The sequence below is a fragment of the Phycodurus eques genome, chromosome 7 (assembly GCF_024500275.1).
Source record: "Phycodurus eques isolate BA_2022a chromosome 7, UOR_Pequ_1.1, whole genome shotgun sequence".
NCBI lineage: Eukaryota > Metazoa > Chordata > Actinopteri > Syngnathiformes > Syngnathidae > Phycodurus > Phycodurus eques.
The window spans coordinates 3,558,750-3,575,875 of record NC_084531.1 but is presented as its reverse complement, the minus strand read 5'-3'; the positions used below and the strand labels follow the sequence as shown (position 1 = coordinate 3,575,875).

Below are 17,126 nucleotides of genomic sequence, written 5' to 3'. Positions count from 1 at the left end.
ACAGGTATTTTTACCCAGTACAGAGACAGATGCTCTGGCAGATCCAGCAACAAACAGCTCTGGCAACACAAGAGAGATTTTCTTTTCCACTGGTCCCTCTGGAAACAAAACAAAGAGAAAACGAGTGAGTGAGTATCATCACTTACCTTTGAACAAATACTGGCCACTTGTGCTTTAGTAATAAATAACAACAATTTAATCTCATATGGCCAAAAAGGTTTCCATCTCTAATGGGAGAACTCACACCAAGACTTACATTTCAAAATACTACTTTAATGTTGTTGTTCTGTTTCTTTGTGTTGTGGTGTAATACAAGCAACAAATAATGTACAGCAGGAATTAAACTGCTTTAAGTTACTATTGTAAAGAATAATAATGAATTTAAAGAAGAACTGCTACAATCTTAAGATCTGGGACGGAGGTAAAGTTTCATGAAGCATTAAAATTTCATCTCGATCCAAAAGGGACAAGATGAAAAATTACAACCTCATCTGATAAAACCGTGTTAAATGGGATTTTCCATGTTAAATTCAAACTGCAGCCAATTGCGCGATTTGCATTTGTGGTTTGTCATTACAGCTTGTGATCCTGCACACAAAGAGAGTGTTCATCTCTGATGAGACAAGACTACAATAAGAGCGTCTGAACAAGTTTAATTGGATCTTTCAGGATCATTCATTTATTTTCAAATGGAACTCATCTTTTTCCATCAATGTGAGGATTATCCTGATAATTTAATGGGAAGAAACGATTTAATAACTATCAATTACAACCAGTTACAATATAAAAAAAACTGTAGAAAATAGGTCGCTCAAAAACAATACAGACAAACCTAGAGCATGACAAACCTTGCTATTTTGTGACAAAATGACAATGAATATTAATTTGTCAAACTCATGTGTGTAAAACAAGGAGCTGCTAAATGTCAGTGAGTTGAATTCAAACCCCCAAAATTGTGTCCGAGATTTTCCAAACAACTTGTACATGGGAAAGCTCACCTGCAGGACAGAGGAGCGCGTTGTGACTCACTGACTGAGGCGTTCCTTCAGCCTAGATGGGAGACCAACGTAGAAAATGTTAAACTGGAATGAATTACAGAGACACTATTCAAATTAGACGTAGTTCATCGAGAGGCTGATATATCCTTTGTGCGCCTTCATAATTGGAGATCATCTGTGTTCAATTCAATTATTATGAATGTAATTATTTTTAAACGGATTGCATTGAAGAGAGGCCATGCTGCTGAAAGGAATAAAAAATGTTTTGGGCTCCAGTTTGGGCAGTCATTCTCTGTCATGTTTTATTTTGTTGATTATTATTATTTTATTTCAATGGTGTTTCCTGACATTTATCATCAATCACGTATGTAATGTCAGCTGTTTGTGTTGCATGTCTGTTGAAACTGTTTTTTATTGGGTAAGAAATTTGTACGACAGTGTATTCTATGACAATGCTACAATATGTTGCGCTTTGAAATGACAATATATAGTACGTTGTGTCTGAGAGGTACTAACCTCCACCAGCAGGCTGCGGACCACGGTGTCAATACGGCCCACGTCAGGGACAGAAGCCACCTCATTGCCACACAGCAAGTTGGTCTTCAGGGCCTCGGCGCTCACCTTCAGGTCGACCTTGCCTTTGTGCAAACAAACAGTCTTATTCAGAGGTCATGTTAAGGCATGCATCTTCAGTCCAGCCTTCAACAAATTTACCATGAACGGCTTTCCAGTCCAATTTATTTTTAGGGTTTATCCTGCCCACTTCCTCTGAATCTTGTTTTCTCCCCCAGATTTCTGTCTTATTCACTGTCATTAATCCCCATTTGTTTCCTTACAATGCACACTCTCCCCATACCTCTTTATCTCCCACCCCCTCCTTGTCTTTCACATCCCGAAATTGTTCTCACTGAGGCCAAGTACAGATCAGACCCTGAGGAAAAGGTTTCCAAGTGTTTCATCAGAGATGCCACCTGACGTGTTAGTACAAGTGATTGTCAGCATGCCTCGAAGAGGAGATGGACAGCACGATTTGACATTCAGCAGCGCCTCGTCCTCGTCGCTGCTTGATAGAAGCAATTAAAACTCCTCCGCTTTCCGGCCAGCTTGTGCTCCAAATACAATGTTTGTACCATAATCCATCCAGTTTTGTTTCACATTGTCATTCCCTTTCTCCCTTTCAGTTTGAGACACATTTTTGTAATGGTTCCGTGTACTCTGTTCGTATAGTTTTCCCTCGGTACACACGGTAACATACCATTCATAGTGTATAAATGCCAATCATCCATTTGTATTTTTTATTTTATTTTTTCATGGAGAAACATTTGCAATATAATATGTGATATTGCATGTTTTTTTTTAATTATCCAAAATAGAGGTGTACTTAAGTACCCTTTTTTTTCCTCCTATACGACCTTTACGTCTATGGTGGTACTTGGAGCGCTAGGTATTCTTTGAGGTGGTACATGGTGGAAAATGTTTGCGAACAGCTGCTCTAAATGATTGTGATGACTACTTTTAACTTGAACAATATCAATATCCAAGTAAACCAGACTAGCCTCAGTGCATGCTGCCTCCACTCATGTACTTTACCTCAATTATAGTTTGGAAACTACAACTTCTTGATATTCTGTCTCACAGATCGCATCCACTTCATCTTTTCATATCCTTGCTCGTTTTCAGTTCAGATATCGGGTGTATAATGATGTAGTCATTATTACCAAGGGCAGTTGGAGTGACAATCCAAGTGAAGGTTCTGCTCTCATCACCGCGTAGACACACACTGTACTGGCAGCCGTCGCAGTTCCTGAAGTTATACATCTCAGACTGAGCGAGCATAACTTTCACCTGCAGACACACACACAGACAGTATCTGTAAGCAAACAATTACAGTCGAATAAATCAATTAGTTCAGGAGGATCTAATTCCAACAGTTATATGTGGTGCCATAACATGAACACCACCAGAAAGACAGCATAAAATGTGGAAGAATTTTTACATTAGTGTCAATTTTAATGTGTGTGTGTTCCTTTAAATAGCCGTTGTATTTGCCGCTATTTACGGAGGGTTTGTCCAGGCAATGTGGTGCACACAGCTTAACACACACGAGGTATTGCGGCTGCTCTACCAATGCTATTATGTGCTTAAAAAGTAGGTGATCCAAGAAAGGGATGTTAGATTTCATAAAACAACCAAACTTCAATTCTTTTGAATCCTATTCAAAATTGTATTGCTTTTATTCCATCGCTAACTCATTGATGTTTACCATGATGCATTTGGAGAGATAGTTGAAGACGGTGGCTTTTAGAGTAAACACTTCCCCACGGATGACAGAGTAGGGCAGCGTAAGACTGACGAAGAAGGGCTGGAAGACCGTCAGCGCAGTGGTGGGCGCCACACCGAAGCCCACAGAGGAGACACAGAAAGCTCCAGCAGCCCACTTGGTGATGGTGTCTGGGACCGTCTTCTCCACATTCACTAAACCATTGCCTCTATTCACGCGCACACAAAAGAGACAAATAAACAGAAAGCTTTGAGCTCGAACAATATGGCTAGAAAAGTCAAGAAATTATACGGTGACACAGAGAAACTTGATTAAATGAAATCAAGTTTTTGTGTTTACCCAACAGAAACTAGGTCCCAGATCCACGTCTCCGGGAAGGATGTTCTAATGGTCTCCTTCTTCTCCTCCATATTTTTCTCACCGCCACCAGAGCCTCGCATCGCCTTGGGAACCGGAAAATTTGCTAATAAGAGAGAAAGATTTACCTTTAATAGGACTCCACATTGATCAGCTGTCAGATCACAGTCATTGTCACTACATTTGAATAAATAGAGAACAATATCAGTAGTAAATACAAATACAGCAATTCCCCGTTTTCTGCAGGGGGTACGATGCGCTTTGGCGTACTGAGGTGCTATGTTACATGCACCGGCAGTGACTCTTCGGTGTGCTGTATTTCCACAGTGGAAGGAATGAAACTCTGTGCCCTTTCCCAGCAAAGCAGAGTATTTCCAGCTCTTCAGAAGAATACAATTCAATGAAAACAATACATTGTCGGCTTCGGATGCCTTGCTTGTCGCAAACATACCATCAAAGTAATACTCTAATTTACGTCGTCGGCAGTCATAGGGTTTCTTCACATCAGAATTTGTCACAAGCTTGACTCCGATTTCCTGGAAAAGAGAGAAACATTTGTCAAATCACAAAAAAATTAATCTCATCGAAGCTTGCCTTGATGCACCTTATTTTGTGCCCTGGGGAACCGTCGGGTTGGAACACAAATGCACATTCTCCAAAGTTCAAAATGTTAATTTTTTCAAAACATCTTTGTTTAACAAAATCCCTTATCGATAAACCAATGAATCTGGTGTGTCACAGTTGGCACCGTGGGCATTTCATATTCCCAGGGTGCCAAGGGAGAAACTGGATCTTGTAGAGGGTCACACCAATATGGTAACCTGATGTGTCATATTAACTTAATATCTTAAAATGGCTCGGGTGGTGAAGTGGTCATCCCCAATCAAATTGTTGTGCCATAGCGTGTAAATGTGTGTTGGTATGACAATAAAATTTCTTGAATCTTTGAAAATATACTGTACATAGACCCCGCTTTGAGCAGGTGGCTCATTGCTGGGATGCAGAACCGCATCGGCCGCGTTGATTGTGTTAGATCTGCCTGTAAACTAATGCATGCCAGTGGACTGGACAGAATGCGAGCAGGCCGCATGTGGCCCACGGGCCCTGTACTATACAGTAATTCCATGCGAGATAGGCACATGCCCTAATGTTAAAAGCAGGTCAATGTCAGTACTTAATGTAGCCTACTTGATGGTCAAGTCTTACTTTAAAGACGTTGTAGACATCATTCTTCTGATTGGTTGGTCCAAAGTAAAATGACTGCTTGCTCCTCCGCGGTTCTGGAGCCACCAACAGCTCAGGTTGAGGCTCTCGGATTGGCTCAGGAAGGCAGGGATATGGCTCGTAGTCTTCAATCTCATACGGGTATCCTGCCAGCTTCTGCAGAGGGAGCTGACTGTACACCTACACAGAGTTAAACACAATACTATTAAAACTCTCACCAAACTTTAAAAATTAAAGTTAGATTTGTAGTTGTAGAATGGGATTTATGCCAAGGACATCTGGTTTTAAAGACTGATATCTCAATGCAAAATATCTGCATTCTTCACAAGATAACTCAAAACATGGTTAAATTTCACCCATCGTGATTTTATTCAAGCAAATTTATCCATGTCAATACTTGAAGACTACACAAGCATTGACATTTTACTAACATTTTAAGCAAAGAAAACTACATTTGCAAAACATTGTCTTGTTTTCCCACCCCCCCTCCTTCGTGGTAATTTCAAGTGGCCAGCTGTTTGCATCTGTAAGTGGTGGCCAGTTGGCCACTTGATTAGGGAGGAGGACGACAAACTGGCAGGTCGTCGCCGTGGTTTTGCGCACAAAACATCCTGACAGCTCGTATCCCATTTTTAAAAGAGAGCTTTGTGCTTTGTTAGTGAAAGGCAAACAAACATATTTCTGAAGATAAACTGAATACTTTGAAAATTTGGGGGAAGACAGCCACCGCATTAAGCAGAGAAATGCAAAGTTTTGTCATACGTGGCTTGAGTCCTTGTGACTGGCTGTATTATACTGTATGTAATAAGATATGGTACTGTATTGCTGAATAGACAATATGTCAAAATATTTTTTCTTGGCATAATATTTACTAGTCTTTACACGATCAGGATTTTTGGGGCCGATCACCGATCAGCGAGTTTAAAAAAACGATAACCGAACCGATCACAAGATGGAGCAATGTGTCTATTTGAATGACTTGTTCATTTCCTGAATATAATTATGTACTGTATAGTGAGTATCTTCAAAGTATTCTCTCGTCAGATCATGTATTCTAATCAGTCAGGTCAAACCAACATTACAATGTGACAGAAATAATGGTTGCTAACTTACTGTAATGAAATTACTTTATTGTAATTCAGTTACTTCACACACACCAAAACTTTAGAGCTTGAGTCGACAGAACAAAGGCATGTTTACGTACAACCGTGAGTGCTAGCACTAGCTTGCTAGTCTACAAAATGTTTTGTTGTCTGCTTGCGAGCCGTATCGTATTAAAAGTACGTGAACATACCTAAAGCAAGCCTTAAATGAACGTCCTCTCCCGAGCACCGGTGACCACCACCACACGTTTTTCCCCATTTTGTTCTTATAATACACGCTTCGCAATGTCGTCGCCATGGTAACAAGTGTCTACTATCACGTTTGAGTTGACAAGATAAAGCCCCGTGATCGTAAAAGACGGAATGCAATAATTTTATTGCAGTAGTCTGACATGTGCAAGTGCAATCGTGAAAGACCAACTTTTGTCTTGTTGTCTGATCAACGCATTACATGTTGTCTGTCCCACACCGCCGATAAGTTGCTTTTTTTTAAATAGCTTTATTGGCGGTCAGATATTTACAGTATTACGTTGACAGACACGCAACAAGGCTAAAAATAAACTAGCTTTTTGGATTCAAATATACCGTGTATACTTTACTGTGTGTAAAAGACTAGAGAAAATTGTCTTTGAGATATAAATGAAAAATATTTTTACATTTCATGATTACATCGCACGTTACAGCATGTGGGAATGCTGTTTTGTCTGGAAATAGATTTGTTTAAAAAATGTGTATATCTGCCAAAGATGAACTGCTGACAACTGGACTTGGTTGAAGAAGACATTTCATCTCTAATCCAAAAGGCTTCTACAGTAATGTGGCCAGTGATTTTTTTTCTTCTCTTAACCAAAGTGAGGGAAAATTAGCTTTTTAAAAATTAGTCTTCTTGTCTTCAGTGAAAATAAGATACAGGGGGCGCCTTGGTTTACGACAGAGTTCCATTCTCACAATGTAACCCGAATTTGTAAGCAAGTCAGAATGTGCCATAGTCTATCATCAACACAATAGTTGTAAATGCAGTAAATTACAGTAATGATGCAGTAATTATACAGTAATTTGGATGAAAAAAAATCATCATACTATAAATATAAAACAAGCAAATGAAAAACAGTAAGGACGACAGTAACTAAGCGTGCCTTCTAGTAATCTAGCCAGTAATCTTACGTCGCTGCGCATCGATACATAGTATGGGTGTACATGATTTTAGACAGTGGGACCAAGCCGGCGTGTCGAACCAGAACCCCCACAGGCGGAGGGACGCATGTAAATTCCATATAGAAAGGCCCAAGCCAACAGATTTGAGCCCTGAACCTTCCTGATGTGAAGTGACTTGATTGCTGTGTCACCATCAATAAAGTCAGTGTTGTAGAAATGAATGTATATACAGGGGGTGAGACGTGTCTTGGTATGAAGTTGAAGGGATCTTACATAGTCAACAGTGAGTTCCCTCTCTGACTTCAGCAGTAGGATGCTTTGGTCAATGGCTCTCACAGAGCACAAAGAGCCTGGCTGAGCCTGGAGTTTCAATGTGGTCTTCTCTGATGGAAGCTCTTGGAGGGACGAGAACTTAAGAGAAACCTGTACAGAGGACAACAGTGGGTCAGTGGCGATAAATCCAGTTTTCAAAAGATCTTAATTCCATTCAAACTCAAGTATTTATCATTTGTTTGTGTATTTAAAAATAACACCAGGTACAACCTTGTTCTTGAGACAGAGCTGGATGGGGAAATCCTGACTGTCTGCCACAGCCTCGCCATCAGGCAACACAGTGTAAACTACAACCTGTGCAAACGGCGCCAGGTTGATCACTTCATGGAGGGATATGGACAACTCTCCTTTGTTCACTGACAGACGTAAGAACAAAATGGGAAATGTTGTAGAATGTAACTAAAATGTTTCAAGCAATAAAAAAGGGTTACTCTTAATGGTTTTCACATAATGGTCTCCATTTACAGAGTTGGCGCATCTGCGACGCAGCACAAAAAGTGGCGTATCTTTATTTTCGTGCAATTCCAAGTGCCCATTTGCCAATTTGGCAGACCGGTCTGCGCAAAGCTGAGCGTACTCACGCAACGAGGATGTGTCCTTTGACATGCGCCAGGCCCATGTGGCAATTTAGTGGTAGAAAGTGGGTCTCAACTAACGTCGGCTGGGGCCACATCTAATTTTTGGCGCCAAGTAGACCGCTGGTGAAACGCGATTTTGTTGAATTTGGTTGAGGCAGAAGCAGAAAGATTCTTAGGTCCGCGGACATGTGTGGTGGATGTCAGATGTATTCTATTTATAAATATGTAAACAGCGGGCATCAAACCCTCTGAATCATTGTAGAAATCAATTCATTGAACGCATCATTATAATTATTGTTAATTATTATCATATTCATGATTATTATCCATCCATCCATTTTCTGAGCCGCTTCTCCTCACTAGGGTTGCGGGCGTGCTGGAGCCAATCCCAGCTGTCATCGGGCAGGAGGCAGGGTACACCCTGAACTGGTTGCCAGCCAATCTCAGGGCACATAGGAACAAACAACCATTCGCACTCACAGTCATGCCTACGGGCAATTTAGAGTCTCCAATTAATTCATGTTTTTGGGATGTGGGAGGAAACCGGAGTGCCCGGAGAAAACCCACGCAGGCACGGGGAGAACATGCAAACTCCACATAGGCGGGGCCGGGGATTGAACCCGGGTCCTCAGAACTGTGAGGCTGACGCTCTAACCAGTCGGCCACCGTGCCGCCATGATTATTATATATTTTTTAAATCATTCCACTGTCCGGCACGCAGCTATGAGGAGGGGGGGGGACATGCAAACGTTTGGGGGTCCACGAACATATTCAAGTTGTCGGCATTTATCAGCTCAGTATGTAGATTTAATTTAAAGGGTACCCGGTCAGGTTCTCTGTTGCCGCACCCGCCAAGAGCAGTGACAACACTCCACTCACGCACGGATCGCTGCGTTCTCTTCCGCACGGTGATGTCTCCAGGCAAGGCTGTGAGTGCGCCATATTTTAGGGGAATGAAGTCAACTGTGTTGACTCCCACAACGGTGCAGACCGACCCTTTTTTTAAATACATCAACTTGGACACATCTGCAAAATTGCGAAAACCCAGTCTAACCTGCCTCTGTCTAGATTTATGGCGCCCGCCCGACTGGATTTATGCCTGTCACGAAAATAGAGCCCAAGGAAATCAGATTAGAGAGCATGTTTGACTGGTAAGTAAACAACATCAACCACTAGACTAAAACCAAGCAAATCTATTAACTATTTACAACTAAAATAATAATAACAAAATTACTCTTAATAATGGTTAAGAAAGGATAATTATGTTTCAGATCATTTGCTCTATTTTCTGCTCTGTGTCAAGGTCCTATTTGTGTACGTTTCACATTAATGATCCTTAAGTAACTGCTTTGAAAAATTCAGCCTCCTACAGATTGCTCTTGTTATGTATGGTTCAATGTTGCGAGCCACCCCAAAATCCTGAAAAATACTCAACTATTCACCTTGTCACCTTCAGCAGAATGCTGTGATGTTTCAAACTAACTAGAATGTATGTAAAAACAATACATAATTGGTTGATGGATTGCGTTTGGAAGTCTTAATAGTTTCCAGGTGGCCCTCGGTGAAAAAAATGTTTGGCCACCCCGGATTGAGAGTTATTGATTAAACTACCACATCGTTAGAATGTGCGAAGAATCCAGCATACCCAGTAAAAATCCACGCAGGTAGGAAAAAGAAAAAAAAGTGACTGTCAAATTAAATTACCTGTACCCAGGCGAACAGCCACTTGGAGATGACCGTGCTGCATGATTGCACCTTTGGACATCACCTTAGAAGTACACACACAATAAGAAGTCAAGTGTGAGTTTTCCCACACAGACATTTGGAATTGTATATTCAGTGTACACAGTGATAACATTTCTAGTAAGACTGACTTTGTAAATACTGACAGTAACTGGACTCACCAAATAGAAAAAGTCAAGGGTCTCCTGTCCCTTCTTGAGCTCCTCTCCCTGGATGATGTACTTGGCTCTTACTGCGGCATTTTTGTCGCAGGAGATCGTCCCGCTGACCTGCATGAGCTTCAAAAAGCTACTACTCTTGGAGTAGAAGGGAGAAACATTGTGGAAAGCTGTCCCGTACTCTGGTTTCCGAATACCTGGAACATATGGCTCATCATCTTCAACCAGTTTGGACTTGGCCTATTAACACCAAAACAAAACAATAGTGAAATTCATGAGAGGAAGCGTTAACGCAACAGTAGCGACTTGAATTTAGGTTCGGCCAAGTTGACTTAGATACTTCTGATATACTTCTTTCTTTCAAATATATTTTATTTTTAAACATACGTCATCATCTCATATTCCTCATGTTGTTCTTGGAGTAATTTCCTGAGTGTGTTTGTCTGACTTCCTGTTTCTGCCTAACAAGTGGCCAGGAAACCATGCAACAAGACCAGGAAAAGGAATCATTGCTGCGTCTGCTGTATAGTTACAAAATATATTTCAGTTGCAAAGTTTTTGTAATGAATCAAGACGGTATCGGTTATTTATAGCTGCATTTTTTTTTAAAGAAAGTGTCACATCAAAGAGTATAATCTTACTGTTATTTCCATGGTATACATTTTGTGCTTCAACTAATGTTTTCCGATAAAAACACTGATAAGTAGTAATATCACCTTAAAATAATAGCTGCGAAAGCATTTTAATGAATGAGGAGCCTTGCATTACCATACCAACCAGAGCTACATTGGTGGTGTCTGGACTAGCCTTTTGTGTTGTTAGCCGCTAACACCTGCTCACATCACTAGCATCAGACAGAGTTTATGATGACATATTTTGATACTGTTGAGCTTGGCATATTTAGCCTGTGACTATGTCGGTTAAAAAAATGTTTTTATTTCTTCAGTATGTACCACAGTTGCCTAAAACAGAGGAGTCACAAACCTGAAGATTGACATAATCCCCCCAGTTGCTGGTGTCCAGTGAAAACGAGGCCACGCCGTCTGTGTTTGTGGTGAGTGTTAAGGTAATTGAGTCTGGGGCGATTAAGTAGACAGGCTCATTGGCCACAGGTTTTCTGTCTGGACCAGTCATTTTGACCTGCAAACAAGATGAATGAGGACAAAATGTTTAGTTCAACATTTTATGCCTTCTCCCAGTGGACAAACATTCGTGAAACTTAAAAAAGTCAATTCAATACCCTACAAAATGAAATATGTCAACATCGTGCATGTCAGCAAGCTTATATAAGTGATGTGGTGAAGTATGGTTGGGCCTCGTTAATACTTTGGAGACTTGAGAGGCATCCTGGCTCCTGAACAGGAGGAGACCGTGATAAGTTACTCCAAAAAGCGATAACTAGCGCGCCACCATCTTGACCTCCTTTGCTTGATCTACGAGCTCCTCAAGAGACTCCCAACATTAATGTAAAATTTAAACAAGATGTTGCTCCGTCATCTCTATGTAAATACTGTATGTAAAACTAAAACAGCCAAGCATTTCAGTAGCACTATTTGATCACGATAATGGACCCAATCATCACGTAAAAATCACATAAATACACTACCACAATGGATTTTAAACAATTAAGATGTGATTGAAGTTTTGATTTTCACCTTTTAGAGATTTCTAAAAAAAAAAAAAAAAAATGGTATTTCTCATTTCGGAATTTCAGCAAGTACATCTATTTTCAGAGATGCAAAAGTATTTGGATGAATTTGTAAATATTTAAAACTTTAACCTAAAACAAAAAACTATCAATGTACGCAATCCAATGCAATTTATCCTTTTGATCATTGGATTGACATGGTTTTATACCGGCTTTCATAACTAAAAAAAAAAGTGACTACCTTTCCCTCAAATGGGATTCCACGCTTGTATGCTTGAGGTACATCTTCAAAAGTGACTGTTCTGATAAGGGCACTGAATCTTGCCTGCGTTGTACCCTTCAGGATCACCCCTAAACGGGAAATATGATAATAGATTACGCCAAGGCATCGAGACATAGAATGAACATTATGGTAAGTAAAACATTCCACGATCTTACCTGTGCCATGCTCCTCTAATTCGGCATCCACCACAAAACTATCATCATAGAAGTTCTTGTTGAGGGCAAAGTCTGCCATGCTCACCATTTGTGTAGCACAACCACTGCGATCGGTCTAGAAGAGTGTCACTTTTAGACTCAAAAGGTTCATGGATTTACATGAAGCAACAGTTAACAGTATTATGTCAACGACTCACTCTCAGTTTATATGTCTTGCAGAGGTCTTTCCGTAATATGGCACGCCAGTAAAAGTGAAAAGCATTCCGACAAAACACCGCCTTGACTGAGCCAACAACTGGTTTTCCATAAGTGTATCTGCAGGGAGAAGCACAAGTTAATTTCATGCAGACATTTTTATCTTATTATAACTAACATCAATGATGATTGCTGTCTGCTGACAATTCCACCAAAAACAGGTGATAAAGCAAGCAAAACTTGAAATATGAGACTGACTACAACAAAATGCGTGCACTACATTGCTTATACACATATTATAAGACGTATCACTGATGAATCTGAAGAGTATGGCATTACATTAAATTCTTATTCCATTAACATGATTTTCAGACCAACATTTTTTCACAACCTAAAAGTTCCAAAATCTCCCTGTAGCTTTCCTGCCTGACAGAAACCGACGACGAAGAAGCAAAGTCACACTAAAACACTCACTTTCCACAAATCTTCAGCGTGACCTGCTGGTCCAGGATTGTAATCACACTCGGGAGGTGGACAGTTACCTCAAATTTGGGCAAAACTAAAAGAAAAATCAAAATAAAGAAACATTAACAAAAAAGGAACCTTAAATTAATACAGTCGAGCACAACAATTGCATAGCAACTATAGCAGACCATATTCCTTGATGTCAAAGCTGTGGGAGATTTTCTCTCCTTTGTCTGTGGTGGCAGTGATTACATAGGTTCCTTGTGCTGCCTCTGGAATCATGGGATGGGAAAGATCAAGGATTCCAGCGGCAACAAATCTATCCAACCACTGAGCAATTCGATTGGAATTGGGATCCTACATTAAAACAGACAGAAGACAGAAGTGCGCTTATTGACGCTGTAGTGGTCTCGTTTGGGGTAGAATCGTCACAATCACCAAACAACCTGAAGAGGGACAATGTTTACTTTCTGTTTTACTTTCTGTAGCACATGATTGGTGACAATGTCCAGCTTTGTCTAATAGCTGATTGAATAAAAAACTGTTTCCACCGTATGCTGTGTTAAATCGCTAATTGTGTGAGTGAGTTGAGCAAGATTCTCCTGGAGATTCATACCCGTGATTCAGTGAAATCCCCCTTGAGGAAACAAACCCATTATATCAGGTTTCAAACGCAACAAAATCCCCCTTTCGCTGTGGCTCCCAATAACCACTCAAGCGAACAGAATGTGTCGGTGTGGCTCAAAATGTGCTTCTTACCTGAAGCTCCACCACTGTGTACTGAAAAAGAACAAAAACAAAAATCAAACTCATTAGTTGCTGGTGAAATATGTCACTACATCTTCAGACATTACTGTAAATTCTACAGTTATAACCACAACATTGATCATTCGTGTCGATGTTACCCAGAGTTAATTAAATGTGTGTCTTATTTCACTCTCGCGTTACATGCATGTTGCGCTTTTTTTCATAAAACCCTGGCTGTGGGTTGTGTGCAACAGAGTGACATCCCGGTCAGCGTTGCTGGATGTTAAGTGATGCTAAAATAAGCATTACCTGGCCTACTTTTTCTGAAATCCAAAGAGCTCCTGTTTACCTCATCTAACTCATCAGCACCACGATGAAGCAAAACATTAACTTAACACTGTTGTCACGAAGGAGTGTCATCAGGTTTATAGTAACTTACTGGCCACAGCATTGTAAATTACTATAAGCACACCTGGTGAGGATAAGCAGTTACGAGAAAAGATGGATGGACCTGGACGGTGCAATCCATTAGTTTGTCTGTGATTTTGTTTTTTGACATTTTCAGCAGAGTAACTTGTAATTGTTACCAACTACATTTCCAAAGTAATCTTTCCACCTTGCGGCTACAATGAGCCAGTACATGCTTGCAGCTTAAGCCGTTTTATTTTACTTAGCCAGCAGGGATGAACATTCCAAATTCTCGAGACGAGATTAACATGTCACTCTGGCAGAAAATACCATACGTACACTATAACTAGCCAGTTAGTGCAGTCGCTACCTACAGTAGTTTAAGCACCAGCAACATTGTTGTGTGTTGGTGGTGAAAACACTGGAACAAAAAAAATCACTTTAGGGCCTACTGTTAAATTTGTGTGTGATTCAGCAACCAAACAGGCTTGTCCATATTAAGTTCTGTTCGGCCAATGCATTGTATTAGGAAAGCAGCTGCTCAAAAACCATTGATGAGCAGCAAACGGGTATTTGAAGCTGCTGGTGGCTCTGGACTTATTATTGCAGTGTATAAGAGCGTTGTTAAGGTGATATTAAAGAAGGGCTCCTATGTAAATAATTTGATGCTTTTGGCCGAAATAGCTTTTTAATTTTTTTTCATTTTAATTGATGAATGTAATGACAGAAATATGATGATTTATAATATATTAAATATTTTTTTTAATGTTTTTTTTATAGCCTAAAACTTGGACAGAAAAACAGTATTGATTATTTTGGGAAATGAACATTACACCAGATAACTAATAAATTGGAAAACAGTGTATTTATTGGTAGGTAAATACAGATTGACATGTGTTCTCATTTGTTGTTCTTTCACCTCACAAATTGTGTGGAAATATGTCAATGAGCCAAAATGCCAAAGAAGGAACTGAGGACTTGACGGTACAAAATATCATAGGAATCTCTATATAACGTGTAAATAAATCATGGTTCAGAGGAAATGTCAAGGCTGAGAAAAGTTCCAGTGCATACTGTTCTGCACATTTTGTTCTCAGATTGGGTTTGAATTTAATGAGCAATGGTGCCGAGAATGTTTTTAATTTTTTATTATTTATTTATTTTGAGAAATAGCAGAATTAGAGCTTCACATTTTTTTCCATCAAACATGTTTGAGTTTTACGTTTGGCCTTGGAGGAGTAGATAAGGGATTCATACTATCAAAAAACAACACCCTGGTTTCTAGCTGGCTGTTTTTCCATTCAAATAAAAGCAAAAGACTGATCTGGTAGGTAAACCGCTATACACCATGGGGCAAAAGGTAAAGAGAAAAACCCAAACTTGGTGCACTACTCTTAATTCCTTTTGTCAGATGTTCATCATGCACGGCAGATTGTCTCCTCGCTAATGGAAAAGGCCTTGAGCCTGTATTGATTCAGATGTTTGGGTCAGATGCAGTGTGAGGCAAATGAACTGACAGCATGTTTATCACACTACTCCACACAGCGCATCACACCCACGCTGGCTTCAAAAACCAACAAAGAGCCCTCCTTTCACATCCCACAGTCCTAAGCAAAACCAGAGGCTTGTACTTAACATTTACCAGAAATCACAACAGACAAAGTTCACCTTTGCATTCAGTTTAACAACCCCTTGAAAGACAAAAACTAGTTGAAAACTTACCATCCGGTCCACAGGGATGAAACCGGAATCCATGGAAACGATTCGGAATTGCACTGTACAGGAATGTAGGAAATTAATAAGAAAGTCTTCAAGCATTGCTTTAAATACATGACATAAAGGTAAAATATCAGATTAAAGCAAAAAGGAAAGAGGACATTTTTCTCCGTGTTATGCCTCAAAACATGGTTCTCAAAGACAAAATTACCGTGCAAAATACATTTGTCTAACAAAGTTTAGAATAGAGGATGAGAGTAAAAAGGAGCCAAAGGAACTATTATTCTGTCTTCTGCCTTGTGAAAAGACATATTGTACAGCTATGGGCCCCAACCTTTTTCACCACAGACTAGTAACACAATAATTACATGGACCAGTGTATTACATAACGCATTTCACAATGTATTCATCATGAGAATGTAATAAATACACATACAGTAGACTGTAGTGTATATTATTGCTTTCAAATTATTCAGCGCGATCTGAGGAAAATCCCATGCATTTCATGATTTTTAATCTGCAACATAATTATGTTGGCTGTTCTCCATTGTACACTGTAAGTAGCAAAAATACAAATGAAACAAGCTGAGTAACAAAATTGACAATTAACTAGTTTGTCCTAGAGAGCCATTACGCAGATGTGAAAGTAATAAATATGTCCGTCATACCTGTTCAAAATATCAAGTATATATTTCATATGAAAACATATACATCCAGTCGTTGCTATGAAAAGAGATGTATGTTTCTGATGCTAAATATATCTTGGTGGTTTATGGTGTGTTTGTCTTAAAGACTGCACATCGCTGTCAATTTTGACAGTCCTGGAATAAAATGGAATAATATGTTTAATATCTTACACCTTCCTCCAAGTCAAGTAGAGGGTTAATTAATATTAATAATAATTATTTACATTATTTTTTTTTAATATGAAGTAATTATTACTTATTATACATAATTATAAATGTTAACTAGTTTATTAATTATATCATAATAAATTAATAAAATGAGGCTACAATCGGCTCTTCTGGCTCAGAATTATGACAGAATTACTACTATTGTAAATGTATTGTTATACAGTGTAGAGATAGGCTGGTTATACAGCAACGAGCTATTCTACCTCGAAACAGTTCTCAACTCTGAATATTTTGATCGTGGTGATACTTACCGGTCTGTCCAGGTTTGTAGACAGTTTTATCAGTCTGGATAATGTGGATAAAAGCGGCGGGCACAATGAGGATTTTGGTCTTCTTGTTCATGGAGTCACTCTTCCCTTTAACAGTGACATTTATGGTTGCCACAGTATTAGTGCGCACTGCTGGGACCTACGGCGCCAAGAATCACACACGTCAGACAGAGAGGACAACAGATAGATTGTAATTTAATTTTAATTTTAATTTTAATTTAATTTAAATGTAATTTTAATTAAAAATGTCTATTGCAAAGCCCCTGTGTTGTAACAGCAAACCACTTTGCGGGGTCAACTATGAAATCACTCTATACTCACAAGCATATGTTCACTTGTTTTCACAATGCAAATGGGGCTGTTATTACATAACAAAAGATAGCTTCCAAAATTTGT

The 17,126-nt window shown here is 39.5% G+C and overlaps 1 protein-coding gene across 1 annotated transcript in view; it reads right to left on the bottom strand.

Moving 5' to 3' along the window:
- Nucleotides 1-16,824, bottom strand: part of LOC133405249 (alpha-2-macroglobulin-like protein 1) — a 30,223-nt gene extending 13,399 nt beyond the window's left edge. Inside the window, exons 1-21 of the mRNA XM_061682065.1 lie at nt 16,713-16,824; nt 15,554-15,606; nt 13,436-13,456; nt 12,865-13,033; nt 12,686-12,770; nt 12,214-12,331; nt 12,017-12,131; nt 11,820-11,929; nt 10,915-11,070; nt 9,934-10,170; nt 9,734-9,797; nt 7,662-7,807; nt 7,392-7,541; nt 4,843-5,040; nt 4,088-4,172; nt 3,619-3,742; nt 3,262-3,487; nt 2,717-2,843; nt 1,515-1,636; nt 999-1,050; nt 15-98 (exon numbers count right to left, since the gene is read on the bottom strand). Coding sequence (XP_061538049.1) covers nt 15-98; nt 999-1,050; nt 1,515-1,636; nt 2,717-2,843; nt 3,262-3,487; nt 3,619-3,742; nt 4,088-4,172; nt 4,843-5,040; nt 7,392-7,541; nt 7,662-7,807; nt 9,734-9,797; nt 9,934-10,170; nt 10,915-11,070; nt 11,820-11,929; nt 12,017-12,131; nt 12,214-12,331; nt 12,686-12,770; nt 12,865-13,033; nt 13,436-13,456; nt 15,554-15,606; nt 16,713-16,803 — 2,533 coding nt within the window. The 5' untranslated portion in view covers nt 16,804-16,824. The remainder of the gene's footprint in view (nt 1-14; nt 99-998; nt 1,051-1,514; nt 1,637-2,716; nt 2,844-3,261; nt 3,488-3,618; nt 3,743-4,087; nt 4,173-4,842; nt 5,041-7,391; nt 7,542-7,661; nt 7,808-9,733; nt 9,798-9,933; nt 10,171-10,914; nt 11,071-11,819; nt 11,930-12,016; nt 12,132-12,213; nt 12,332-12,685; nt 12,771-12,864; nt 13,034-13,435; nt 13,457-15,553; nt 15,607-16,712) is intronic.
- Between the last annotated feature and the right edge of the window lie 302 nt (nt 16,825-17,126).